The sequence below is a fragment of the Mauremys mutica genome, chromosome 2 (assembly GCF_020497125.1).
Source record: "Mauremys mutica isolate MM-2020 ecotype Southern chromosome 2, ASM2049712v1, whole genome shotgun sequence".
Taxonomy (NCBI): Eukaryota; Metazoa; Chordata; order Testudines; family Geoemydidae; genus Mauremys; species Mauremys mutica.
Window position 1 is genome coordinate 180,438,608 of NC_059073.1, and position 23,096 is coordinate 180,461,703.

At 46.7% G+C, this 23,096-nt stretch overlaps 1 protein-coding gene across 6 annotated transcripts in view; it reads left to right on the forward strand.

Annotated features, from left to right (window-relative positions):
- LOC123364689 (tubulin polymerization promoting protein) overlaps nucleotides 1-23,096 on the forward strand; it is a 120,704-nt gene that overhangs the window by 20,892 nt on the left and 76,716 nt on the right. For 5 of the 6 annotated variants that reach the window (XM_045007014.1, XM_045007010.1, XM_045007011.1 and 2 more), the window contains one exon: nucleotides 8,503-8,817. In XM_045007014.1, the coding sequence (XP_044862949.1) occupies nucleotides 8,504-8,817 (314 nt within the window). In that variant the 5' untranslated portion in view covers nucleotide 8,503. Of the gene's footprint in view, nucleotides 1-8,004; nucleotides 8,075-8,502; nucleotides 8,818-23,096 lie in introns of those variants that run through there. The other variant, XM_045007012.1, reaches the window with a different exon arrangement.

A 23,096-nucleotide genomic window follows, 5' to 3' on the forward strand; every position in this document is an offset into this window, starting at 1 on the left:
CAGTGGGCTATTTGAATGGTGTTGAGGGAAGAAAAAAAATTATAGTTTGGGTAACCTTAATTGTATATTTTCTGTGTGTGTGTGTGTGTGTGTGTGTGTGTGTACTTCTTCCCTTAACATTGCACAGAAGTTGGTGTTTTTGTTTTCATTTTCCATTGCTTAGAATGTAAAGGAGAATCAAAATCCTTTTTAGTTATCCTAAATTCATAACCATGCTTGACTTTTTGAAAATACACAACTGGTCCATATTCACTTAGGAATATAAATCTCCTTCCCATGATTGTGCTGGGTTACATAGTTTTTGATAAGTTAAATTGAAATTCTGTTTTTGATTAATGGAAAATAATTAATGGAGCTGGTTTCTTAGCTTTCATGTTTTGTTGTGCTATTCAGTGCCTGATTAAATTTCTTAATTTTTGTTTTTAAGGGGTTTGTGAATATTTGTCCTTGAAAGCTTACATAAGTATTTTATTTGTATTGCCTGGAAGGATGTAGCTTCAGTTGATGATGAATCCTAAACAAGATACAAGGTAGCCTTTTTGCTAAGCTTCCTAGTGTAACCAAGGATTTGTACAGATAAATTATAGATAGGGCTCTCAAGCGATTAAAAAAATTAATTGTGATTAATTGCACTGTTAAACAATAATAGAACACCATTTATTTAAATATTTTGGATGTTTCCCACATTTTCAAATATATGACTTAAATTACAACACAGAATACAAAGTGTACAGTGCTCACTTTAGATTTGTTTTTGATTACAAATATTTGCTCTGTAAAAAAGAAACAAAAGATACAGTATTTCAATTCACCTCATACAAGTACTGTAGTGCAATCTCTTTATCATGAAAGTTGAACTTACAAATGTAGAATTAGGTACAAAAAATAACTGCACTCAAAAACAAAACAATGTAAAACTTCAGAGCCTAGAAAGTCCACTCAGTCTAACTTCTTGTTCAGCCAATTGCTAAGACAAACAAGTTTGCTTACATTTACGGGAGATAATGACACTTGTTTAAAAAAACGGGCTAATTAAATTTGTGACTGAACTCATTGGGGGAGAACTGTATGTCCCCTGCTCTGTTTTTTAACCGCAGTCTGCCATATATTTGATGACCCAGCATGTTGTTCATTTTAAGAATACTTTCCCTGCAGGTTTGACAAAACACAAAGAAGGTACCAGTGTTGGGTCAACTGCTGTAGCTATCTTTAGAAATCTAAGGTTTAAGAATCTGAAATGCCTTCCAAAATCTGAGAGGGACCAGGTGTGGAACATGCTTTCAGAAGTCTTAAAAGAGTAACATTACGATGCGGAAACTACAGAACCTGAACCCCCAAAAAAAGAAAATTAACCTTCTGCTGGTGGCATCTGACTCAGATGATGATAATGAACGTGCATCAGACTGCACTGCTTTGGATCGTTATCAAGCAGGATACATCGTCAGCATGGACGCATGTTCTCTGGAATGGTGGTTGAAGCATGAGGGACATATGAATGTTTAGCATATTTGACATGTAAATACCTTGCAATGCTGGCTACAAAAGTACAATGTGAATGCCTGTTCTCATTTTCAGGTGACATTGTAAATAAGAAGCAGACAGCATTATCTCCTGTAAATGTAAATAAATGTGTTTGTCCTAGTAATTGGCTGAACAAGAACTAGGACTGAGTGGACTTGTAGGATCTAAAGTTTTACATTGTTTTTGAGTGCAGTTATGTAACAAAAATATCTACTTTAAGTTGTACTCTCATGATAGAGATTGCACTATAGTACTTGTATGAGGTGAATTGAAAAATACTATTTTTTATCATTTTATAGTGCAAATATTTATAATAAAAATAATATAAAGTGCACTTTGTATTCTGCATTGTAATTGAAATCAATATATTTGAAAATGTAGACAAACATCCAAAAAAATACATTTCAATTGGTATTCCATTATTGTCTAACAGTGCGAGTAAAGCTGTGATTAATTTTTTTAATCACAATTACTTTTGAGTTAATCATGTTAGTTAACTGTGATTAATTGACAGCCCTAATTATAGATATATGGTGGTCTAAGCAAAAGGACTTTTCCAGGGAAATCTGTGCCAGCCATCAGAAAAGGCACAGCCCTAATTATAAGATCTTGGATCTTGTGTTTTAGATAGATAGAGAAGTTCTTTGAAGTTAACTTGCTTTTCATCTGAAATTTGACTTTTAGAGAGTATGGCTTCTAGATTGGATTGCTGCCATGTACTCTACATGGGATGACCATTGAAAAATTCCTGGAAGAATGAGCTGGTGCAACATGGGGCTGCTGAATGATGTCAGCTGCTGGTGTCCTACCACAGCAGGTCTTTGACAACTTCACTCCTCTTGTTTGCTGTGTACAATTCAAGATGTTAATACTGACCTACGAAATCCAGTTGGTGTAGTGCTGGCTATCAGAGACCCTTCTTTTCTCTAGGAAACCTTTGTGACAGTTAAGGTCAGCTGGGGCACCTGAGTTAATAGCTCCTAGATTCAAAAACTTCTGTGGACATGGAGCAGGGCATTCTCACTGAAGGGTCTTCCACTCCAGAATTCACTTTTCCCACTGGATTGACAGAGCTGAAGTTTGTAAATCTTTGTGGCATGGCTTTAGTGCCTCTTTTCTTAGGCTGCACCAGCATTGGGGGTTTTCTTAAAATCTGTCACGCTTGTTCTAACATCAGCGGCCAAAAAAGTATTGGAGAACAGCTAGCCAAAGACTCAAAAGTAATAGCAAAAAATGTTTTAAGTACATCAGAAGCAGGAAGCCTGCTAAACAACCAGTGAGGCCACTGGATAATTGAGATTCTAAAGAAGCACTCAAGGACAATAAGGCCATTGTGGAGAAACTAAATGAATTCTTTGCATTGGTCTTCATGGCTGAGGATGTGAGGGAGATTCCCAAACCTGAGCCATTCTTTTTAGGTGACAAATCTGAGGAACTGTCCCAGATTGAGGTGTCATTAAAGGAGGTTTTGGAACAAATCGATAAATTAAATAGTAACAAGTCACCAGGGCCAGATGGTATTCACCCAAGAATTCTGAAGGAACTCTTATGTGAAATTACTAACTGTAGTCTGTAACTTATTTAAATCAGCTTCTGTACCAAATGGCTGGAGGATAGCTAATGTAATGCCAATTTTTAAAAAGGGCTTCGGAGGCAACACTGGCAATTACAGGCCAGTAAGCTTGACTTCAGTACCGGGCAAACTGGTTGAAGCTATAGTAAAGGACAAAATTGTCAGACACGTAGATGAACATAATTTGTTGGGGAAGAGTCCACATGGTTTTTGTAAAGGGAAATCATGCCTCTCCAATCTACTAGAATTCTTTGAGGGGGTCAACAAACATGTGGACAAGGGGGATCCAGTGGATATAGTGTACTTAGATTTTCAGAAAGTCTTTGACAAGGTCCCTCTCACCAAAGGCTGTTAAGCAAAGTAAGCTGTCATGGGATAAAAGGGAAGATCCTTTCATGGATTGCTAACTGGTTAAAAGATAGGAAACAAAGCATAGGAATAAATGGTCAGTTTTCAGAATGGAGAGAGGTAAATAGTGGTGTACCCAAGGGGTCTGTACTGGGCCCAGTCCTAGTCAACATATTCATAAATGGTCTGAAAAAAGGGGTAAACAGTGAGGTGGCAAAATTTGCAAGTGATACAAAACTACTCAAGATAGTGAAGTCCCAGGCCGACTGCAAAGAGCTACAAAAGGATCTCTCAAAACTGGGTGATTGGGCAACAAAATGACAGATAGAAATTCAGTGTTGATAAATGAAAAGTAATGCACATTGGAAAACATAATCCCAACTATACATATAAAATGATGGGGTCTAAATTACCTGTTACCACTCAAGAAAGAGATCTTGGAGTCATTGTGGATAGTTGTCTGAAAACATCCATTCAATGTGCAGCGGCAGTCAAAAAAGCAAACAGAATGTTGGGCATCATTAAGAAAGGTGTAGATAATATCATATTGCCTCTATATAAATTCATGGTACGCCCTCTTCTTGAATGCAGATGTGGGCGCCCATCTCAAAAAAGATGTATTGGAATTGGAAAAGGTTCAGAAAACGATTAGGGGTATGGAATAGCTGCCATATGAGGAGAGATTAATAAAACTAGGAGTTTTCAGCTTGGAAAAGAGATGACTACTGGGGGATATGATAGAGGTTTATAAAATCATGACTGGTGTGAGAAAGTAAATAAGAAGTGTTATTTAATCTTTCTTATAACACAAGAACTGGGGGTCACCAAATAAAATTAATAGGCAGCAGATTTAAAACAAAAAAAAGGAAGTATTTTTTACCACACAACACACACTCAATATGTGAAACTCTTTGCCAGAGGATGTTGTGAAGGCCAAGAGTGTAACAGGTTTCGAAAAAGCACTAGATAAGTTCATGGAGGATAGGTCCAGTGGTGAGCTGCAGCCTGTTTGCACCGGTTCATGCGAACCGGTTGTTAAATTTAGAAGCCCTTTTAGAACCGTTTTTTCCCCAGCTCACCTCAGCTCTGCCTCCACCTCCTGCTCCTCCTTGCTTCTCCTTCCCCCGTGCTTCCCGCGAATCAGCTGTTCACGCGGGAAGCCTGGGAGAGCTGAGAAGCAAGCAGGCTTCCCCGGCCCAGGAAGACGACGCTGAGGTAGGAAACTAGGGGGGGCGTGTGCCCCGGCCGGTCTCCAGCCGCTGCCCATCCCCGGCCGCCTGTCCCCGCCTTCCCGGCTGCAACCCTCCCCAGCTCCGCGTCCCCGGCTGCCCGGCCCCGACCCTCCCCGGCCACCCAGTCCCGGCCCCTCCCCCCGACCCTCCCCGGCCCCGGCCCCTCCCCCCGACCCTCCCTGGCCACCCGGCCCGGCCGCGGCACCCCCCCCCCCCGGCCCCACGTCCCTGGCCGCGACCCTGCCCGGCCACCCGGCCCCGGCTCCGCGTCCCCGCCTGTCCCCGACCACCCAGGCCGCGGCCCCCCCTGGCCCTGACCACCCCGGCCCCGGGTCCCCGCCCGGCCCCGACCCTCCCCGGCCCCGCGTCCCTGACCCTCCCCGGCCACCGGCCCTGGCCGCAGCACGCCCCCCCCCCGGCCCTGCGTCCTGCCCGGCCCCGCGTTCCCGGCCGCGACCCTGCTTGGCCCCGCGTCCCCGACCCTCCCCGGCCACCCGGCCGTGCCCCCCCCCCTGGGTCCCCGCCCGTCCCCGCCCCTCCCCGTCCCCGCGTCCCTGACCCTCCCCGGCCACCCGTCCCCGGCCGCATCCCCCCCCCCCCTGGTCCCGCCGTGCCCCCACCTACCCGGATGCATGGCTCTTGACACGGCCCCCCAGCTCCGGCCCAGCCTGGCCCCGTGGCTCCAGCCGCCCCTGCTGTTTTGCCACGGGGCCGGTCTCCGGCAGCGCGGGTTTGGGCGTGGCGGCGGCCCCGGCTGCCCGGCTCCAGCTCTGGCCGCGGCCCTCCTTGGCTCCACCCGGCCAGCCGCCTGGCTCCGGCCGCCGGGCTCCCGCCACATTCTCCGGCCGTGCGACTCCTGTCCCGGCCCCGCATCCCCGGGCTCCCGGTTCCAGCAGCGGCCGGACTGTAGCGCCGCCAGCCACGTCCAGGCAGCGCAGTAAGGGGGCAGGGAGGGGGTGTTGGAGAGAGGGCAGGGGAGTTCGGGGGTTGGGGGGTCAGAGGGCAGGGAACAGAGGGATTGAATAGGGGCAAGGGTCCTGGTGGGGCAGTTAGAAAGGATCAGGGGTTGGATGGGGCAGTGGGAGGCAGTCAGGGTCAAGGGTTCCAGGGGCAGTCAGGGGACAGAGAGAAGGGGTGATTGGATGGGGCAGGAGTCCTGGGGGGCCATCAGGAATGAGAGGAGGGGTTGGATGGGGCGGCGGAGGGTACTCAGGGTACAGGGAAGGGGGGTGGATGGGGCAGGGGTCCCTGGGGTGGGGGGGCATCAAGGAACACGGGGGGTTGGTTGGGGCAGGAGTCTGGGTGGGGGCATGATCCCTCCTGGGGTGAGGAGGGAACTGGTTGTTATGATTTTGGCAGCTTATCACTGGATAGGTCCGTCAATGGCTATTAGCCAGGATGGACAGGGATTGTGTCCCTAGCCTCTGTTTGCCAGAAGCTGGGACGACGGGATGGATCACTTAATTGCCTCTTCTGTTCATTCCCTCTGGGGCACCTGGCATTGGCCACTGTCGGAAGCCGGAATACCGGGCTAGATGGACCTTTTGTCTGACTCATTGTGGCCACTCTTATGTTCTTATTAGTATGAAGACCTCTCCTTTTTTAATGTAATTTATTTGGAAATCTGGGTCTTTATTTAAACCTTTAAAAAATATACAGTGCTGCTTCACAGTCTGAGCTACATCACTTACGGACACATTACGTGGTGCAAGTTTATCATGAAATACCAGTACAAAGCTCCCTTTGTTGTAGTAGTCTTTGTTACAAGATTGCCTATAGTGTAGGGCTACAGAATTTCTAGCTTCAAGAAGTTCATTCTAGCCGCCTACTTCACAATTGAGTGCTCTCTCTCAGCTCTCAACAGAGACTCCTACAGAGAAGATGCGCTCTGGTGAAAGTAGGTAAAGATGTATGCAATAGTTGTATATGGTTTTAACAGAATCAAAGTGATGTCTGGGAAAACCTGTGAGGGTCTTGAGAGTTGTGTAGAACTTACCTAGATACTTTATTAACAGTATGAATTCTGAAAATGCTGGTAAATGTGAAATAATATAGTGATTTCTTAAATATTTTTGTCTGGGAAGTAAATTTAAGAATGAGTTAAGGTAGAAAATTCAAATGACAATTACATTATTATAGTTTAAACAAATCTGAAATACTAGAAAAAAGGAAAGTTACTGTTCCAATACTAAACTTTGTCCTTCTGTTTTCTTCCCCCTCCTGCCTAAGGGTGGGAGATGGTAATCATTGGCCACATGAAATTTGTTGAGAGTGTGAATTCTAGTGGTATGGTCTTTAGTTGCATGTTGTTACAACCAGTATCCACACGTCAAGATTGAATACAGCCTGGTGTCTGCTATGTATCTGGTGGGTATTGGGGCAGGTTAAGGGCATGTCCTTGGGACCCAGGCTCTATCCTGGAACAGGCCCCAAATAGATCAGCAGGTGTTGCACAACAAATAGCTGATGGTCAGCTGCTGTTGCAGAGTGCGGGATTCAGGCTAAGTAGGAAAACGAGAAATGTGGGTGTGTCTGAGTCCTCTGAGGTTACATCAGATAATTTGGTGACTGGCCTGAGGGGAGGCAGAAGCTGAGCCGAAATCTAATCTAGGCATTATATACTATTCATTGCTGTCATATGTGAGCACTAGTGTGACCAGATGTCCTGATTTTATAGGGACAGTCCTGATATTTGGGGCTTTTTTTATATGGACTCCTATTACCCCCCACCCCGTCCCGATTTTTCACACTTTCACCCTAGTGAGCACTGGGATCAAACAAGAAGGACTTTGCATGTAATTCAGGAGTAAAACCCACACTTGGTCACATGTGGTATTCTCTACACAAACTAACTAAACTATGTTAAAAGGTTGTGGTCTCTTACCCATTTCAGAAGCAAACACAGAGTAAGTACACAGAGTTTTCCAGCCCATATTCAGAGAGGGTTGAACTGGATTGGAGTTGTGTATTTTCCTCTTACCACTGATGAGTGCTATGGATAAATCAGTGTTGGAGGATTCTAAATGTAAGAAATTGTACTGCTCTTTTGTATTGTTGCTGCTTCTTGATGCTGCCTGCAAACAGGTGTTATGCTAACTAGCAGCTTGCTCAAGTTTCTCCAGAAGGGCATATCAGACATAGGTGCTGGAACTAGGGGTACTGTGGGTGCTGTCGCACCCCCTGGCTTGAAGTAGCAATAACAGCCCAGATACATGGTTTCCACCTTCAGCGCCCCCGCTATAAACATTGTTCTAGCACCCCTGATATCAGACTGCGAGTGAAAGAAAGTAAAGCAGAGGGACCAGATGAAATCAAATCTGAATGGCGTCATCTGGAATAGGAACATGTTTTCCTAGTGCTGCTACTTCCTGCAGGTGTCGAATCCAACGTACTGTAGCAGGTCAGTTCTCAGATCTTTTACCTCGTAGTTAGTTTTGTTAACAGAAGGGCACTGTCCAAGAATTTAACAAGCATCCCTGGCTGTGTGGACTTGCTTCCAGGCACTAAAAGTTCCATAGTGTGTTTTAAGGTACTGCTGTTTCAAACATTTAGTGTGCAGTAGCAGGGTCCATGCTGCCATTTTGTGTTCAGCTAGCATGCTGTAGATTTGCACCCTGGATTGCCACACACTAGCTGTCCATGTACATAAACCCTACTAGAAAGTATCAAGTTACTACTAAGTGTGTAAGGTAAGCTCCCTTCACAGATTGTAACATGGACTGTAGCATGTGAAAAGTCTAGTTCTCAAGGGACAAACTAATAAAGAGGGTAAACTATGCAAATTAATCTGCAGGGAATGCATTGATCTTTTTTTCCCCCTCTTTGCAGCATGATGTCTGACAATAAAACAAAGTCCACTAAGCCTGCAAACAAGACTCCTCCAAAGTCTCCTGCAGATCCGGCAAAAGAGAGAGCAGCCAAAAGGCTATCTTATGAGTCAAACAGTTCCCACGAAGGGGCCATGGCTGCAGAACTTACTGCTCTAGAAGAGGCTTTTAAAAAGTTTGCCATCCACGGAGATACCAGAGCCACAGGAAAAGAAATGCATGGGAAAAACTGGTCAAAATTATGTAAGGACTGTCATGTGATAGATGGGAAGAATGTGACAATCACGGATGTTGACATCGTCTTCAGTAAAATCAAGTAAGTTCCTTCCCTTTTCTTGCTCCCTTGTCTTGTTATACTTTGCACCCCCTCCCAGGTATATATTTTTATTTCCCTCCCCAAAGCTGGTGTGACTCGTAGAATTAACATTTTATGAGCAACAGCAGGTACAGCACACATGTACCTCTGCCACAATTACACCCTTTCATATTTGCTTTATGACACTTTGTTTGAAAATGTCCTTTAAACTTCTGAGCAGCTGTCCTTAGCGGAGTTGAGTGTTTCATGACTTAAGCTACAGTATGTTCAGGAAAGATCCATGTTTATCACCACAAGTTGCTAACACTTCCCCAGCACTTTTTAAAATTAAAGTTATGTACCTGTACTAACGGAGCTCTGGCTCAAGTCAGGCTACAATGTTGGTCAGTGAGGGGTCACCCATGCATAGTTTTACAATTTTTAAACACACTTGTAAGCCAGAGGGCAGATTCACCAGCTGGGGAAGTCCAAAGAGCAGCCACAGACACTCACTAGTTTTTTTTCCCCTTAGAGGCTAAGAGTCCAGTTTGACTGAGGTAATAAATAAGATTTTCTTGATGGTCCCAATCTTGTGTGGCATGGGCACGCAACTGCATCACAAATAGGCCATCCAGTTTTTGGTGGCTGAAGCCTTCTACTTATCAGCCACCAAAAACTGGATGGTGTACTGGTAATGAAGACGCATACGCATGCTGCCCAGAGATTGGCACTGCCAAGCATAGATGCCAGCTTTCTCCAGGCGCTGGTGAGTACCCGCACCGCCCACCCCTGGCCCCGCTCCAACTCCACCCCATCCCTGCCCCTGGCCCCACCCCCATTCCAACCCCATCCCCAAAGTCCCCGCCCTAACTCCACCCCCTCCCTGCCCATCCTGGATCCCTTCCCCACATCCCTGCCCCGGCCCTGCCTCTTCCCCCAGCGTGCCGCATTTCCCCTCCTCCCCCCTCCCTGTCCCATGAATCAGCTGTTTCATGGCGCAAGTGCTGTGAGGGAGAGGGGAGAAGCAGGACGCAGCAGCGCGCTCGCGGAGGAGGTGGAGGCGAGCTGGAGCAGGGGGGTGGGGCAGGGCCATGGGGAGCTGCTGGTGGGTGCTGAGCTCATTAGTCCCTCTGTCGTTCATTACCTTAGAAGTTGTTTAAGTTGCACAACACTTAGTTTTATTTAAGGACAAATTTTCAGCCAGATTCCTTAATTGTGCTAATAGTTTGCAGGAGGATATGTTTGCACATGCCCAAACCCACAGTTTCATGTGTAAATGCTGGTTTGAGGCCATGCAAATTGCGGCAGCTGCAGGTTCAATTAGGGAGACTTGCTGAAAAATTGACCCTTAGAGCCCACCAAAGATAAGAAAAACAGAGAAGAAAGGGCTCTTTACTCTTCATGGGTTGTCCACTGTGATGTATGCGAGTCATAGGATATCATGTCATTAATTCTTGAATGAATCCATTGTTTATGCTTCAACAACCTCATCCACTGGCTTTTTCTGAGTGGGGGGGAAAAATGCTGTTTGTGGTGAGTGTGTTTCCTCTCACAGCTGTTTTGGCGTAGGCACTCTAACCCTTTTGTTCTTGGGTTAGCCTCTCGCCATATCTGCTCCTGTGACAGTATTTTTCTGGAGATTCTGTTGCCATAACCAGTCTCTGTATTTCAAGTGGAATCTTATCAGTGAATTAGCCCATTGTAGTAGATGGCTAAGCTTGGAGGTGGTTGGGCTTTCAGTTTCGTGTTTTAATGAATTTTGATGGATGATGTCAATGTTTATTTTCAAGTATTCTTTGGTTTTGATAGGCTAGCAACAAATAAATATTTAAGTTTAACAGGAAATGACAAATCCTAGGGCTACTTTCGCAGGCCAGTTTCCATGCAGTAAATGATGTGATAGGTGTGACGAGGTGGGACTGTTCTTAATGTTTCCCCTGAATACTGGGTGGATGCCTCAGTTTCTGGTTGACACTCTGTCTCCTGGCAACTAATGGCCCGGGCCCTTCCCCCCTGCAAGGGGATGCTAAAGGTGTGGGAGAACAAAGAGGTCAGGTGACCTCCTGGCCCGGGAAAGAGACAAAGACCAGACAGGAGGGGCTGGAGGAGTTTTCAGTTTGGAGCTGGCTGGGGATGGGAAGTGAGGGCAGATGGGGTTGTCTGGCTCTCTGGGCCCCAGAATGGACCTGGCTGAGGGGTCCCCTTCTCTGTACCTACAAGCTCTGTTTTAGACCGTGTTCCTGTCATCTAATAAACCTCTGTTTTACTGACTGGCTAAGAGTCACGTCTGACTGTGAAGTGGGAGTGTGTGCAGGACCCTCTGGCTTCCCCAGGACCCCGCCTGGGCGGACTCGCTGTGGGAAGCGCACGGAGGGGCATATGCTGAATGCTCCAAGGTCAGACCCAGGAAGGTGAAACGTTGTGAGCTTCTTGCCCTGAAGACAGTCTGCTCCAAGGGAGAGGAGGTTCCCCAGAGTCCTGACTGGCTTTGTGGGGAGCAGTTCCAGAGCATCGCCTGGGGACTCCGTGACAATAGGCCCTTAGTATTGCAGAAACTGGTGTGCACTAGATTGATGGATCCTGAGAACTCAGACCTGATGCCTACTGGGTTGAGTGGATTCACTTATGCTCTGTGGGAGTGAGGTGTGGATCCAGTGGTGCAAGTAGGGCAGTATGGTACGCCATACCAGTAAGCTATTTATATCTGGTACGACGTACCGGAAAGACACAGGAGGAGCAGAATGTGTGGCCACCGGGTGGCCCCAGGCTGGCAACTCCTCCAGTGTGGCTGTACTGCCGCCAGCTCTTCCACACAGCTGCATGTGTACGTCTCCTGTCCGGGGTCTGTACAGCAGCCCTGCCGGAGGACAGGGCTGGGGGCGGGGCTGCTGCGACGGAGGAGCTGCCAGTGTGGGGCCGCCTAGCGCCCACTGTCTGCTCCTTTCGCCGCTGCAGTTTCCAGGAGAGCCCTGTGGTTCAGGGCTCTCCTGGGAACCGCGGCATGAAAGGAGCAGAACCCCACACTGGCAGCTCCTTCAGCATGGGAGTACTGCCCCCTGCCTTGTCCACCCAGGGCTATTCTCCGGCAGAGCCGCTGTACAGACCCCGGGCAGGACTCGGCAGCTGCAGCTGCGTGGAAGGGCTGGGGGAGGGGCTGGGGGCAGTACAGCCACGCTGGAGGAGCTGCTAGCGCGGGGCTCGGTTTGTCACTAGCGCGGGGCTCGGTTTGTCAGTATGTCTGAAAAAAATATTTTCTGCTGTCAGAAGGAGCTGGTTTGAAGCTCTTCTGCTGGCAATTCCCAAAGCAGGTGTGACTGTGAAGTGGTTATTGTTCCAGAGAGCAAGCCCTCCTCTTCTCTTATTAGCCCACGCAGGAGCTGTGCTGTGTCCACCCATGGGAGCGCTCCCCTCCCCAGGTAACGTGGGATGGATCATGGGGAGGGGGAGAGTGCGGGGCCCCGGGCTGGGGCAGGGTGGGGTCACACGGGGAGGTCACGTGCCTCTCTTCCCCCCCCCCCCACCTTAGCTGGTGCTGCATACCGGTAAGAAATGAATTCTGTTTGCACCACTGTGTGGAGCATTAGGGACATGGGGCTAGAGGAAGACCACACTGATATAAACACAGGCCACTTCCACTCCCCAGTGCTCCCTGCTCCCAAGGAGGTAACCAATACATGTTTTGTTGTATAAAAATTGCCCAGGAATTCCTGATGTCTCAACCTTTGCTGGAATGACAGAGCTGCAGTAACTCCCATGCAGCTATTACAGGGTTAATTGCTTCCTTCTTTAGGAATGGGGATCACTGGGTTCTTATTCTCATGACTGCTCTGGGGTGCTGGCTCTTCTGCCTGAGAGAGCCCGGTCTTCTGTCTTTTCTCCTGGCTGGCTGCTTCCTTCTGGAGTTATGCAGTGTAGTTGTAGCCGTGCCGGTCCCAGATCTATTCAGCGTGGGTGAAACCAAACAATCACTGTGCTCATGAATGAACTCACACAGAAAAATGATAAAAGACAAAACCACCCTCCCACCTGTGGGTGAACACATTTCAGCAATCACTTTGTATCTGACCTCTAAGTTCTCATCCACAACACGTTCCAAAGACAAGCCTGGGAGCTTAAACTCATAACTCTGCTAGACACTAAAAATCATGGATTGAACAGAGATGCTGGATTTATGGTTTATTACAACAACCTATAATCCACTAATTGCCTTGTTTTGTCCTATGACTGCAGAGGTGTCAGTGAGCCACTTTACCTTGAATGGTCCCTTAGCATATTTGCTAGCTACTTATGCTAAACAATCTGTTCCACCTTGCATTTAGCTGTCACACTCTTGAGTACCTTGCCCAGCCCTGAAGGAGAGCTCTGTGTGGTTCGAAAGCTTGTCTCTCTCACCAACAGAATTTGGCTCAATAAAAGATATTACCTCACTCACCTTGTTTCCTTTTGGAGCTGTCAGCCAAGGACAGTGCTGGAAGAAGGGAACTTGGTCTCTTACCCCCCTGTAAATCAACTGGAGAAACCAGTCTTCCACTATCTTGGAAGACTGTATGCATGCTCATTGCCTCTTTAATGTCATTCCTCAGTGCCCAGGCGGGGTGGAGTCATGAGTAGGATGTAAGTGTTGAGCAGCCACTGCTGGTTGGGTGGCTTTCAGAGGCTTCTACGCAAAGGTGCCAGAACCCAGGATTAGCTTTCGGGTACTGTTGTCTATTGATACCTGAAGTCACTGCATTTTTAATCATTGGAAGATAAAGTAATTTATTTTAGAATATTAATTCCTTATTAACTAATTGCCCACCCATTGTCGGCAAGTGCAGCATAAGTTTTGAACGTTCCCTCTGTGTAAATTATTATTTTTAGCTATGACATTTCTTTTTGTATTTTATCAGTGGGGGGAGAAATAGGCAATAACTGTCATTTAACTGTGAAAATTTCAGTATTTCAAGCCTTCCTTAAAAGATTCTACCAGATCATTTCTGTATACCCTTTTTCAGTAGTCATTTTTCCAACTTGTTTTTGTGATTTGTATTTTATTGTTTTGGTTCATTGTAACGGAAGCTTTAATTTTCACTAGAGATCACATATATATTTCAAGTAGCGTTTTAATTGACAGTTGTGTTAACAGGATCAGTGAAATCCCCTGAAGTGCTGAACAGTGCACACATTTAAAAGGTTAAATAAAAACTAGAATGAAATCTTATATGTGTAGAAGGCTAACAGGCTCAACTGCTGGAACACTGGCAATGTAGTCACTTTCTGGACACCTGGGAGACATGAGTAAGCTTGGTGTATACTGGTTGTGCTCAAACAAATGCAACGTCTCCTTTCCTTCTCCTCCCCTCCATACCTGACCAAAAAAATCAATGGGCAGATTCTGTGACCCTTACTCACAGATTGAGTAGAGCCTACTTTGTTGGGAGTAGTCCCATTTTCCCCCAGTGGGATTATTTCTAGAGAAAGGTAATAATCAGTGTAAGGTATGTGGGTTTTAGGCAGAGTTTTGTTGAAAAAGAGTTTGGATTAAAAAAATTCAACCAAAAGTTCAACATCAAACACCTGAAAATGGAAAAATATTGATAGGAGAATACCACTGTGGTGCCTCATGGGAGTTGTAGCTCCCATTCTCCTCTCTGGGTTGGGTTCCCCAGCTGGACTACATCTCCCATGATACACCATGGCCAAGGACTCCAAGGGTGCATTATGATGGCTCAGCAATAGGGGAAGCCATGATGCACTATGGGAGATGTAGTCTAGTCAGGGAGCCAGGCCCATAGAGAACAATGGAGGCATGAGGCACCATGGAGGCATTTCCAGATTGGATTTTCAGCTGGAATTTTCAGTGGGGACAATTTTCTGATCAGCCATACTCATAGGGTATAACTGGAAAACTTTGTGGAATCTGGAGACAATTTAAGCTTAGTGAAATCAGTCTTCAGTCAGAATCACTATATCTACATATGTATGGCTGCTAGTCTGGGATGAAGGATAGCTTCTGAAAATCAGGAATATGTGATCACTGCTGACTCCTTTGCTCAAAGTCATCTGAGTGATGGAGTTTGTTCAGTTGTTACCTTTTTCTGCTACAGGAAAGCATTCTCCCCCCTGCAGAGTGCTGGTACTGATAGAACACATTGGAACTTTCCCTGGGAGGTGCTGAACACCTTATAGGATCTGGTAATCTTTTCTCAACATGAACAGCATTTATTGGACTAAGCAAACTTAATCTATGAAAGTTATAGTGAATCTACACTGTTTGAAAGGCTGGAAATGTCTGTCTTTCTTTCCTTATAGCTTTTAAAGGAAGCTCAGCTAAGGTTCATTATATTACTTAGCATTGATGATGAAGCCATGTGGTAGCTTGATTACACTATTTCAATTAAAATGAAAAATTTGGAGTCACTGCCAGTCTCTAGATGGGGACATAAATTCAGATTGGATTGTAGTTATGCTGGTGGCCTTGGGTGAGAGGATGATATACAGGGTTGAAGATAAATTGAACAGATCTGGGAGTGAATGGCTTCTGAATGTACATTAAGGTAAGAGGAAGGGGAAGCGTCGGTATGAAGAACATAAAAAGGTCGAGATGATTGGAAAAATACAACAATGTGTGTGGTGTTACAAGAATATGTGAGTTGAGTTCATTGTTATTTATGGGAATGTATTTTTTTGTTTGATAATCATCTGGATATTTACAGACACTTAAGAAAACACTCATAAATCCCAGATGTTTGATGGATTTTAGCACAAATTTCTATCATCTAAAATTTCATTCCAGAAATGTATTATTTGTAAGGCCCTACTTAATTTGTAAAATTGCAGATTCCTCAATATTAGGCTTCCAGTGCAATTTTGATTTTTATTAGCTTGGTGTGCAGGCCACAATTTTGCAGACATTTTCAGGTTTGCAACACATGCTTTTTTTCCCTGTTAGTGTAATAGATCCCCATTTATCCAAACTGATAAAGCCTGGGGCTCGGACTGTCAGCCCCGTGCATTAATGACTGAATATAGTTGCAGCAAAATGTCTGGTTATCACACAAAAATTAGGCATAACTTAATACTTGAGTGTTTGTATTATTCCAGCAATTTTTTCTTAAACAAATAGATCTTCTCTGGCTTTTCCACATTACCACAGTTAATAAAGGTCCATTATTACTTTTCTGTGATTTTTTTTCCATGTCTTGTCTGCAACTCAGCCACAATTATTTAACAATCATCCAGTGATTCAAGTAGGACCTTAATTATTTGCTATTTGATCACCATTCATTACTCTCCAATTTAAAAACTTTGTCACCCAGTCAGAGAATGTAAGCGGAGGTGACTAGTTACAGACTGTAAATAGCTGAAGTGAACAGCTTGAGAACAACTCAAAGGCTGTTCACACAGATGAATATTTATGTATAAAGCATTCATTGGTAGAAACTGGGATTCCGAACAGGAAAAAGAACTAAATTAACAACAAATAATCAAACCAGCTCGATTCAGAAGGGTTTAATTAACCAGTCTGAGAGACCGAATAGGGAAACAGATTTCTGATTTACGTGTTTTACATGCACCAAAAAGTTCAGACACATTTCTCAATATCAATAACATCATATGGATATCGAACAGTGCTATTTCACTTTTTCTTGCCTTGTAAAGGCAAGTGGAATTATTCTAAATGAATGATAAAGTTTTACAGTGCATTGTGGGATAAAATAATGTATTAAATCCAGTAAACCTAGACTGTGAAAGCATTCCTTGCCACATACACTTTCAGAGAGAGAACTGTTAGGTGGAAATGCTCATTGCCTCCCTGAAACTACCAGCAAAACTATGTAAATGATTATTTATCAGATGAACAAGTTCAGCTTGTCATGGGAGACAGTAGACTCAGAATGTTATCACAGCCTATAGAGTCTTTTTTTTCCCCACATACCCCCAGGGTTTTATGCTATGGTATGTTGCCCGTGCTCTTATTTATATTGAAGGAGAATCCTGGTTTTAAAGATAGCTTTGTATTTCAATTTCCTCATGTGTGATTTTTATTATAATTGTTTTACTGTCGTGTATGAAACCAGCAAAAACAAACATACATACCACTGATAAGCAAAGAAGCCAAGGTTTACTTTGTGGAAAGTGTAATTTTTCAAAAGGTCCTCAATCACGCTTTGCGTATTTAATGCTGTAATTCAAAGCCAGGCACAGCCACAATAGTGTCCCGCCAGAAGGGAGATACTTTTTCAAGATATTGGATAGTGAATTTTCATAGCAGAACCTCAAAAAGTCATTTATTTAGCATGGATGTTTCTGTAACTGTGATAACCATACTTCTGCCTGTATGCTTGGCTAATGTTAAAATACTCTGCTTTAATAGAAAATATTTAATAATATTAGCTCACTCGATCACTGCTATTTTTTCTTGCACCTTCTGTGCTTTATTTAGGAGGTATGTTTCTTTTATGATTAGCATACTAAAAAGAGTGGTAATGCAGGCTGGACAGTACTGTAAAGTTGTTAGAGAAACACATCAAGCAAACACTAGGTAAAGTTTGGAATGGAGGGTTCTTTAGGCATTTTTCAACACTGGGAGCAGCTGCCTTCCTTTTTAGAAGGTTTCTTCTTCTTTGAGTGCTTGCACGTGTCCATCCATTGTAGGTGTTCGCACACCCCGAGCACAGTTGCTGGAATGTTTTCCCTTAGTGGTATCCATTGGGTCAACTCTAGCATCCCTGGCATTGTGCAGTCATAGCGTTTGTATAAAGGGCTCTGACGACCTTGATCCCCTTCAGTTTCTTCTTACTGCCCGTGACAGTTGCTGGAACCCTCATTGCCTAGGCAATCCTTCTCTTAGTGGATTTTCTCTCATTTTTAGTGTACATAGTTAGTGTAGTTTTAGTAGTTTCTAGATAGTTTGGTCTCCACCGCTCTGAGACAGCGGAGCTGTCCACCATCCCGGTGCTAGTCAGGCCTCAGTCACCGGGGTTCAAGCCTTGCACTTCGTGCAGTAAGTCTATGCCTATGAGCGAGCTGCACTCAAGCTGCCTCAAGTGCTTAGGGGAAGCTTGTAGAAAAGACCACTTGCCAAATTTGCAAGAAGTTTAAGCCTGGATTCAGAAGGACCAAGCTGCTCAATTGAAGGTCTTCCTCATGGAGGCGGCCCTAAGACTGGCCTTGGCGCTGTGCGTGGACATGGCCTGAAGCAACTCGGCCTCGATGCCGATTGCTCTTCCATCAACACAGGTCTCTGGGCACCGATCATCTTCCCCAGTGCCCAGGAAGAAACACCGTAAGCACCAAGAGAAGAGCAGATCTCCAGTGCCAAAGTACAAGGGAGATAGATAGCAAGACCCATGCTGAGCCGCTCTTTGTCCCCGGTACCTCACCATCAGGTGCCCGCACCCATGGCACTGCAGCACCCTATGACGCCTCCTCAGGGTCAACGCACTAGCCAGTTTGCAGTGCCGTTGACTCCTGAAGCCTTCTCTGTGGGGTCTGCTAATCCTGCTGGTACTGGGCTCACTGGAGAGTCAGGATCTGGCACCTCTGGTGTCCCCAAGTGGAAGGGAATCTCCACCAGCTCCTTGCCCAATGCTGCAATAGCTGTGCAAGGGAAAACTGTCACTGACAGTTGCAAGATCTCCTTGGTGACCCTCTCAGGCACCGAGTGGCATGGCATGGCCCTGGTCTCCACAGCATAGCTCATCATCATTGGACTCGGAAGTGGAATTGTATTTTCCCCCATCAACGCAGCTGACCTTGCTGCTCCCCAAGCCATTCTTACCCCACCTTGGCACCGAGTTCTTCACCAGTAGCCTGGCCATCATCTCCGTGGGGTCCGCCTACAAGGCGGTGGCCCTTCTGGAACCTGTGGGAATTAGCCCGAGGTGGGGAAATCTCCTGAGATGCTCTTACTCAGTTGTTTCGGAAGCCAGGGTGCCCCCAGTACCACACAGAAATAGATACCTCAGAAATCGACTGCGGTACCGGACACAGCACTGAGCCCCAGGAGGAAGCCCTGTAGGCTCCTGTGGATGCTGTAGAACCAGCTGAGGTGCCTGGTCCAACATTAGCCTCCTCTTCCTCCTCCCCAGATGAGGCCGTGGTGTCACCAGGGCTTTCCTACCTCCGGACGACCATAAGGCTTACCAGAGCCTATTGAAACAGGTAGCCTCAAGCCTAGTGGTCCAAGTGGAGGTGGTCAAGGAGGTGACCCATGGCCTCCTGGACATTGTTTCGCCAGTGGGCCTGTCTAGAGCGGCTCTACCACTGCATGATGCCATCATGGAACCGATTAAGGCCCTGTGGCAAACCCTAGCCTCCCTCCCACCAATGGCAAAGTGCATGGAGCGTAAATACCTTGTTCCTGCCAAGGGGTACAAATTTCTTTTTTTGCACTCTTCCCCCCCCCCACCCCACCCCACCCCCCGCCCCGGAAGGGAGTCGGTGGTTGTGAGCAAGATCACCATGAACAGCCGGGTTCTGCGCCCAAAGCAAAGGATACTAAGAAGTTGGACCTCTTTGGGCAGAAGACATACCCTGCTGGGCGCTATGACTTTAATATGTGGGAGTTGCTGACAGAATTTAGGGAGCTACTTCCCCAGGCTGGAGTTTTCTTCTCTAATTGGGTAAGGCAAGACCATGGCTTGAGCATCCCTGCAGGCAGTTACAGGGCTTCCCCAGGAAGTGCAACAGACCTTCCAGGGCCTCCAGTTCGAGGGTTCCGTGGTTTTCTCGGAGAAGACGGAGGATAGACCGCACGGCCTTAAGGACTCCAAGGCAACTTTGAAATCCCTGGGACTTTATGTACTGGCAGGTTCAAGGAAGCAGTATAGGCCACGGCAGATGAGCCGTTAGATCGTGCAGACTGCCAGGCAGGACCAACAGAGGAGGAGGAATGGGGATTTAGGTGCAGGGCCCCTCCACAGGCCCCACGCAGTTGGCTCCCAGACACACTTGGTCGTCCAAACACTCGTTTTGACAAGACGCTCAGGGTCGATATTGCAATCCCATATGTATTGGATCCAGCTAGCCCCCATTCTCCAAACACCTTTCCTACTTCCTGGATGCCTGGACCCATATCACCTCAGATCACTAGGTTCTTAGCACGATAGAACTGGGTTTACAACATCCAATTCCTTTCTACCCCACCTTTTCCTCTCCCCCTCTTCCCCCGGTCCCTCTACAGGGACCCTTCTCACTAGCCCTTATTGGAGCAATAAATCCAGCCCCTCCTTTGGGTGGGAGCTGTGGAGGAGTTCCCATTCACTTGAGAGGAAAGGGGTTCTATTCCTGCTCTTTCCTAATTCCAAAAGCTAAAGGTGGTCTCTGACCCATTCTAGACCTGCAACATCTTAACCAATATCTCAAGAAACTGAAATTCTGCATAGTTTCCTTGGCTTCCATCATTCCCTCGCTGGATCCTGGGGATTGGTATGCTGCCCTCGATCTGTGACCAGGAAAACCTGAAATACAGAAATAGACATTTCCTACAGTTCGTAATGAACCGAAACCACTACCAGTTTGCGGTGCTCTCGTTTGGCCTGTTGGCCGCCTTGCGGGTTTTCTCAAAGTGCCTGGTGGGAGTAGCGGCCTTGCTCAGAAAGAAGGATAGTCCACGTGTTCCCATACCTCAATGACTGGCTGGTCTAGAGCTCAAGTGGAGGCTCATCCAATCAACATTCAAAGCATTGGGCCTTCTGTTAAATGTCCAGAAGTCCACCTTGATCCTGGTCCAGAAGATAGAGTTCATCGGAGCACTACTCGACTTGGTGCAAACATGGGCTTTATGTCCGGACGACTGGTTACTCTCGATTGTGTTCCTGATAAGTTGGGCCCTACCAAATTCACGGTCTATTTTGGTCAATTTCAGTCATAGGATTTAAAAAATCTGAAATGTCATGATTTCAGAAATTTAAATCTGAAATGTCACGGTGTTGTAATTGTAGGGATCCTGACCCAAAAAGGAGTTGTTGAGGGGTCATAAGTTATTGTAGGGAGGGTTGCAGCACTGCTGCCCTTACTTCTGCCCTGTTGCTGGTGGAGGCTCTGCCTGCACAGCTGGGTGGCCGAAGAGTGGCGGCTTCTGGCTGGGAGTCCAGCTCTGAAGGCAGAGCCGCCACCAGCAGCAGGGCAGAAGTAAGGATGGCATGGTATGGTATTGCCACCCTTACTTCTGTGCTGCTGCCTTCAGAGCTGGGCCCTCGGTCAGCAGCTGCCACTCTTTGGCTGCCCATCTCTGAAGGCAGCAGCACAGAAGTAAAGGTGGCATGGTATGATATTGCCACGCTTACTTCTGTGCAGCTGCTGGCAGGGCATTGCATTCAGAGCTGGGTGCCTGGCGGAGAGTGGTGGCTGTTGGCCATCCGCCAAGCTCTGAAGGCAGCACAGAAGTAAAGTTGTCAATACTGTGACCCCCACCCACCTCCTACAATAACCTTCAGCCCCCCCTGCAAATCCCTTTTGGGTCAGGACCCCAATTTTGAGAAACGCTGGTTGCCCCCGGGAAATCTGTATAGTATAAGGTAAAAGCACACACAAGACCAGATTTCATGGTCCGTGATGTTTTTTTCATAGCCATGAATTAGGTAGGGCCCTACTGATAAAATCTCTTCAAGATTGTCGGAACAAGACTATGCGAAAGTGCCTGAGCCTCCTGAGTCACGTGGCATCATGCATACATGTAGTGCAACATGCGAGACTAAGACTCAGACCTCTACAAGCCTGGCTAGCCATGGTCTGCTCCCCCTCTTGCAATCACCTGGACTCAGTGCTCACGGTTCTGGTACAGGTCCTCAACTCGCTGACATGGCAGCTGGACAGCCAGACAGTATATGTGGAGGTACCCTTCTCAAATCCACAGTCATCCTTGTCTCTGATATGCACTGCATTGGCCCTTGGCTGGGGAGCCACTTGGGGTCCCTCAGAACTCAAGGTCTTTGGACCCAAGAAGAGCTCTCCCTGCACATCAGTGTCAGGGAACTCAGGGCAATATGTCTAGCCTGCCAGGCATTTCTGGCCCCACTTGGTGGGCAAGTGCATTTTGATCCTCACAAACAATATGACTGTGTTCTACATAAACAGGCAGGGCGGGGCACATTCTTCCCCCCTATGCCAGGAAGCAATCTGCCTGTGGGAGCTCTGTATCAATTACTCCATCAGCCTAGAGGTATCTTATCTTCCTGGGACCCAGAACCAGCTGGCAGATCGCCTCAGCTGATCTTTCTCCTCTCACCATGAGTGGTCTCTCCGTCCAGACATCATGAAGGACATCTTCCAACAGTGGGGGACTCCCGTTAGAGATCTGTTTGCCACCCAAACCAACAGGAAATGCTACCAGTTCTGCTGCCTGAGAGGTCACAGCTCAGGGTCTCTTGCAGATGTGTTCCAGTTACAGTGGACAAGGTGCCTATATTATGCATTTTCTCTTATCCCGCTGATTCACAAGGTTTTGATGAAGATCAAGCGGGACCGAGCACAGGTCATCCTCATAGCCCTGGCGTGCTGCAGGCAACATTGGTTCTCCATCCTCCTAGGCATGTCCATGGAGACACCAGGGCAGCTTCCGCTGCACCCAGACTGGATATCCAGGAATTGCAGCTGGCTGCGGCACCCTAACCTCACATCCTTTCATCTGATGGTCTGGAAGCTCCCTGGCTGAATCCGGAGGAAGTAGTTTGCTCGGAGCAAGTCCATGAAGTCCTAATGGGCAGTAGAAAGCAATCCACCAGAGCTACCTACCCAGCAAAATGAAATCAATTCTCCATCTGGTGTTCCCAACGTCAAGTCCTGTCCTTGCAGTCATCTCTGGAACTTGTTATAGATTATCTGCTTCTGCTCAGACAACAAGGTCTAGTCCTTTGCTCAGTCAAGGTCCATTTAGTGGCTATCTCAGCCTTCTATCTCAAGATTGATAGCAATTCTGTCTCTTCACACAACATGGTCATCTGGTTTCTCAAGTGTCTGGAGAGGGTATACTCGCTCCCACGTGGGACCTAAATCTTGTCCTGTCAAAGTGCATGACCCATTGAAACCGCTGGCAATATGTTCGCCATTGCAATCAAGCAGTTTTTCTGCCAGTGTTGTACCCTAAGCCACATGCCAATAGAGAGGAACAGCGCCTCCATTTGTTGGACATTCAGCGTGCCCTGCCTTTTTATATACAAACAATCAAACTGTTCTGTGGATCCACTCACCTCTTCATAGCGATAGGAGAAAGAAAGAATGAAAGGTCTCTCCACTTCTGCACAGAGAATCTCATTGTGGGTTACTTTGTGTATCAGAGCATGTTAGGAGCTCATGGATATTCTGCCCCCAGCTAA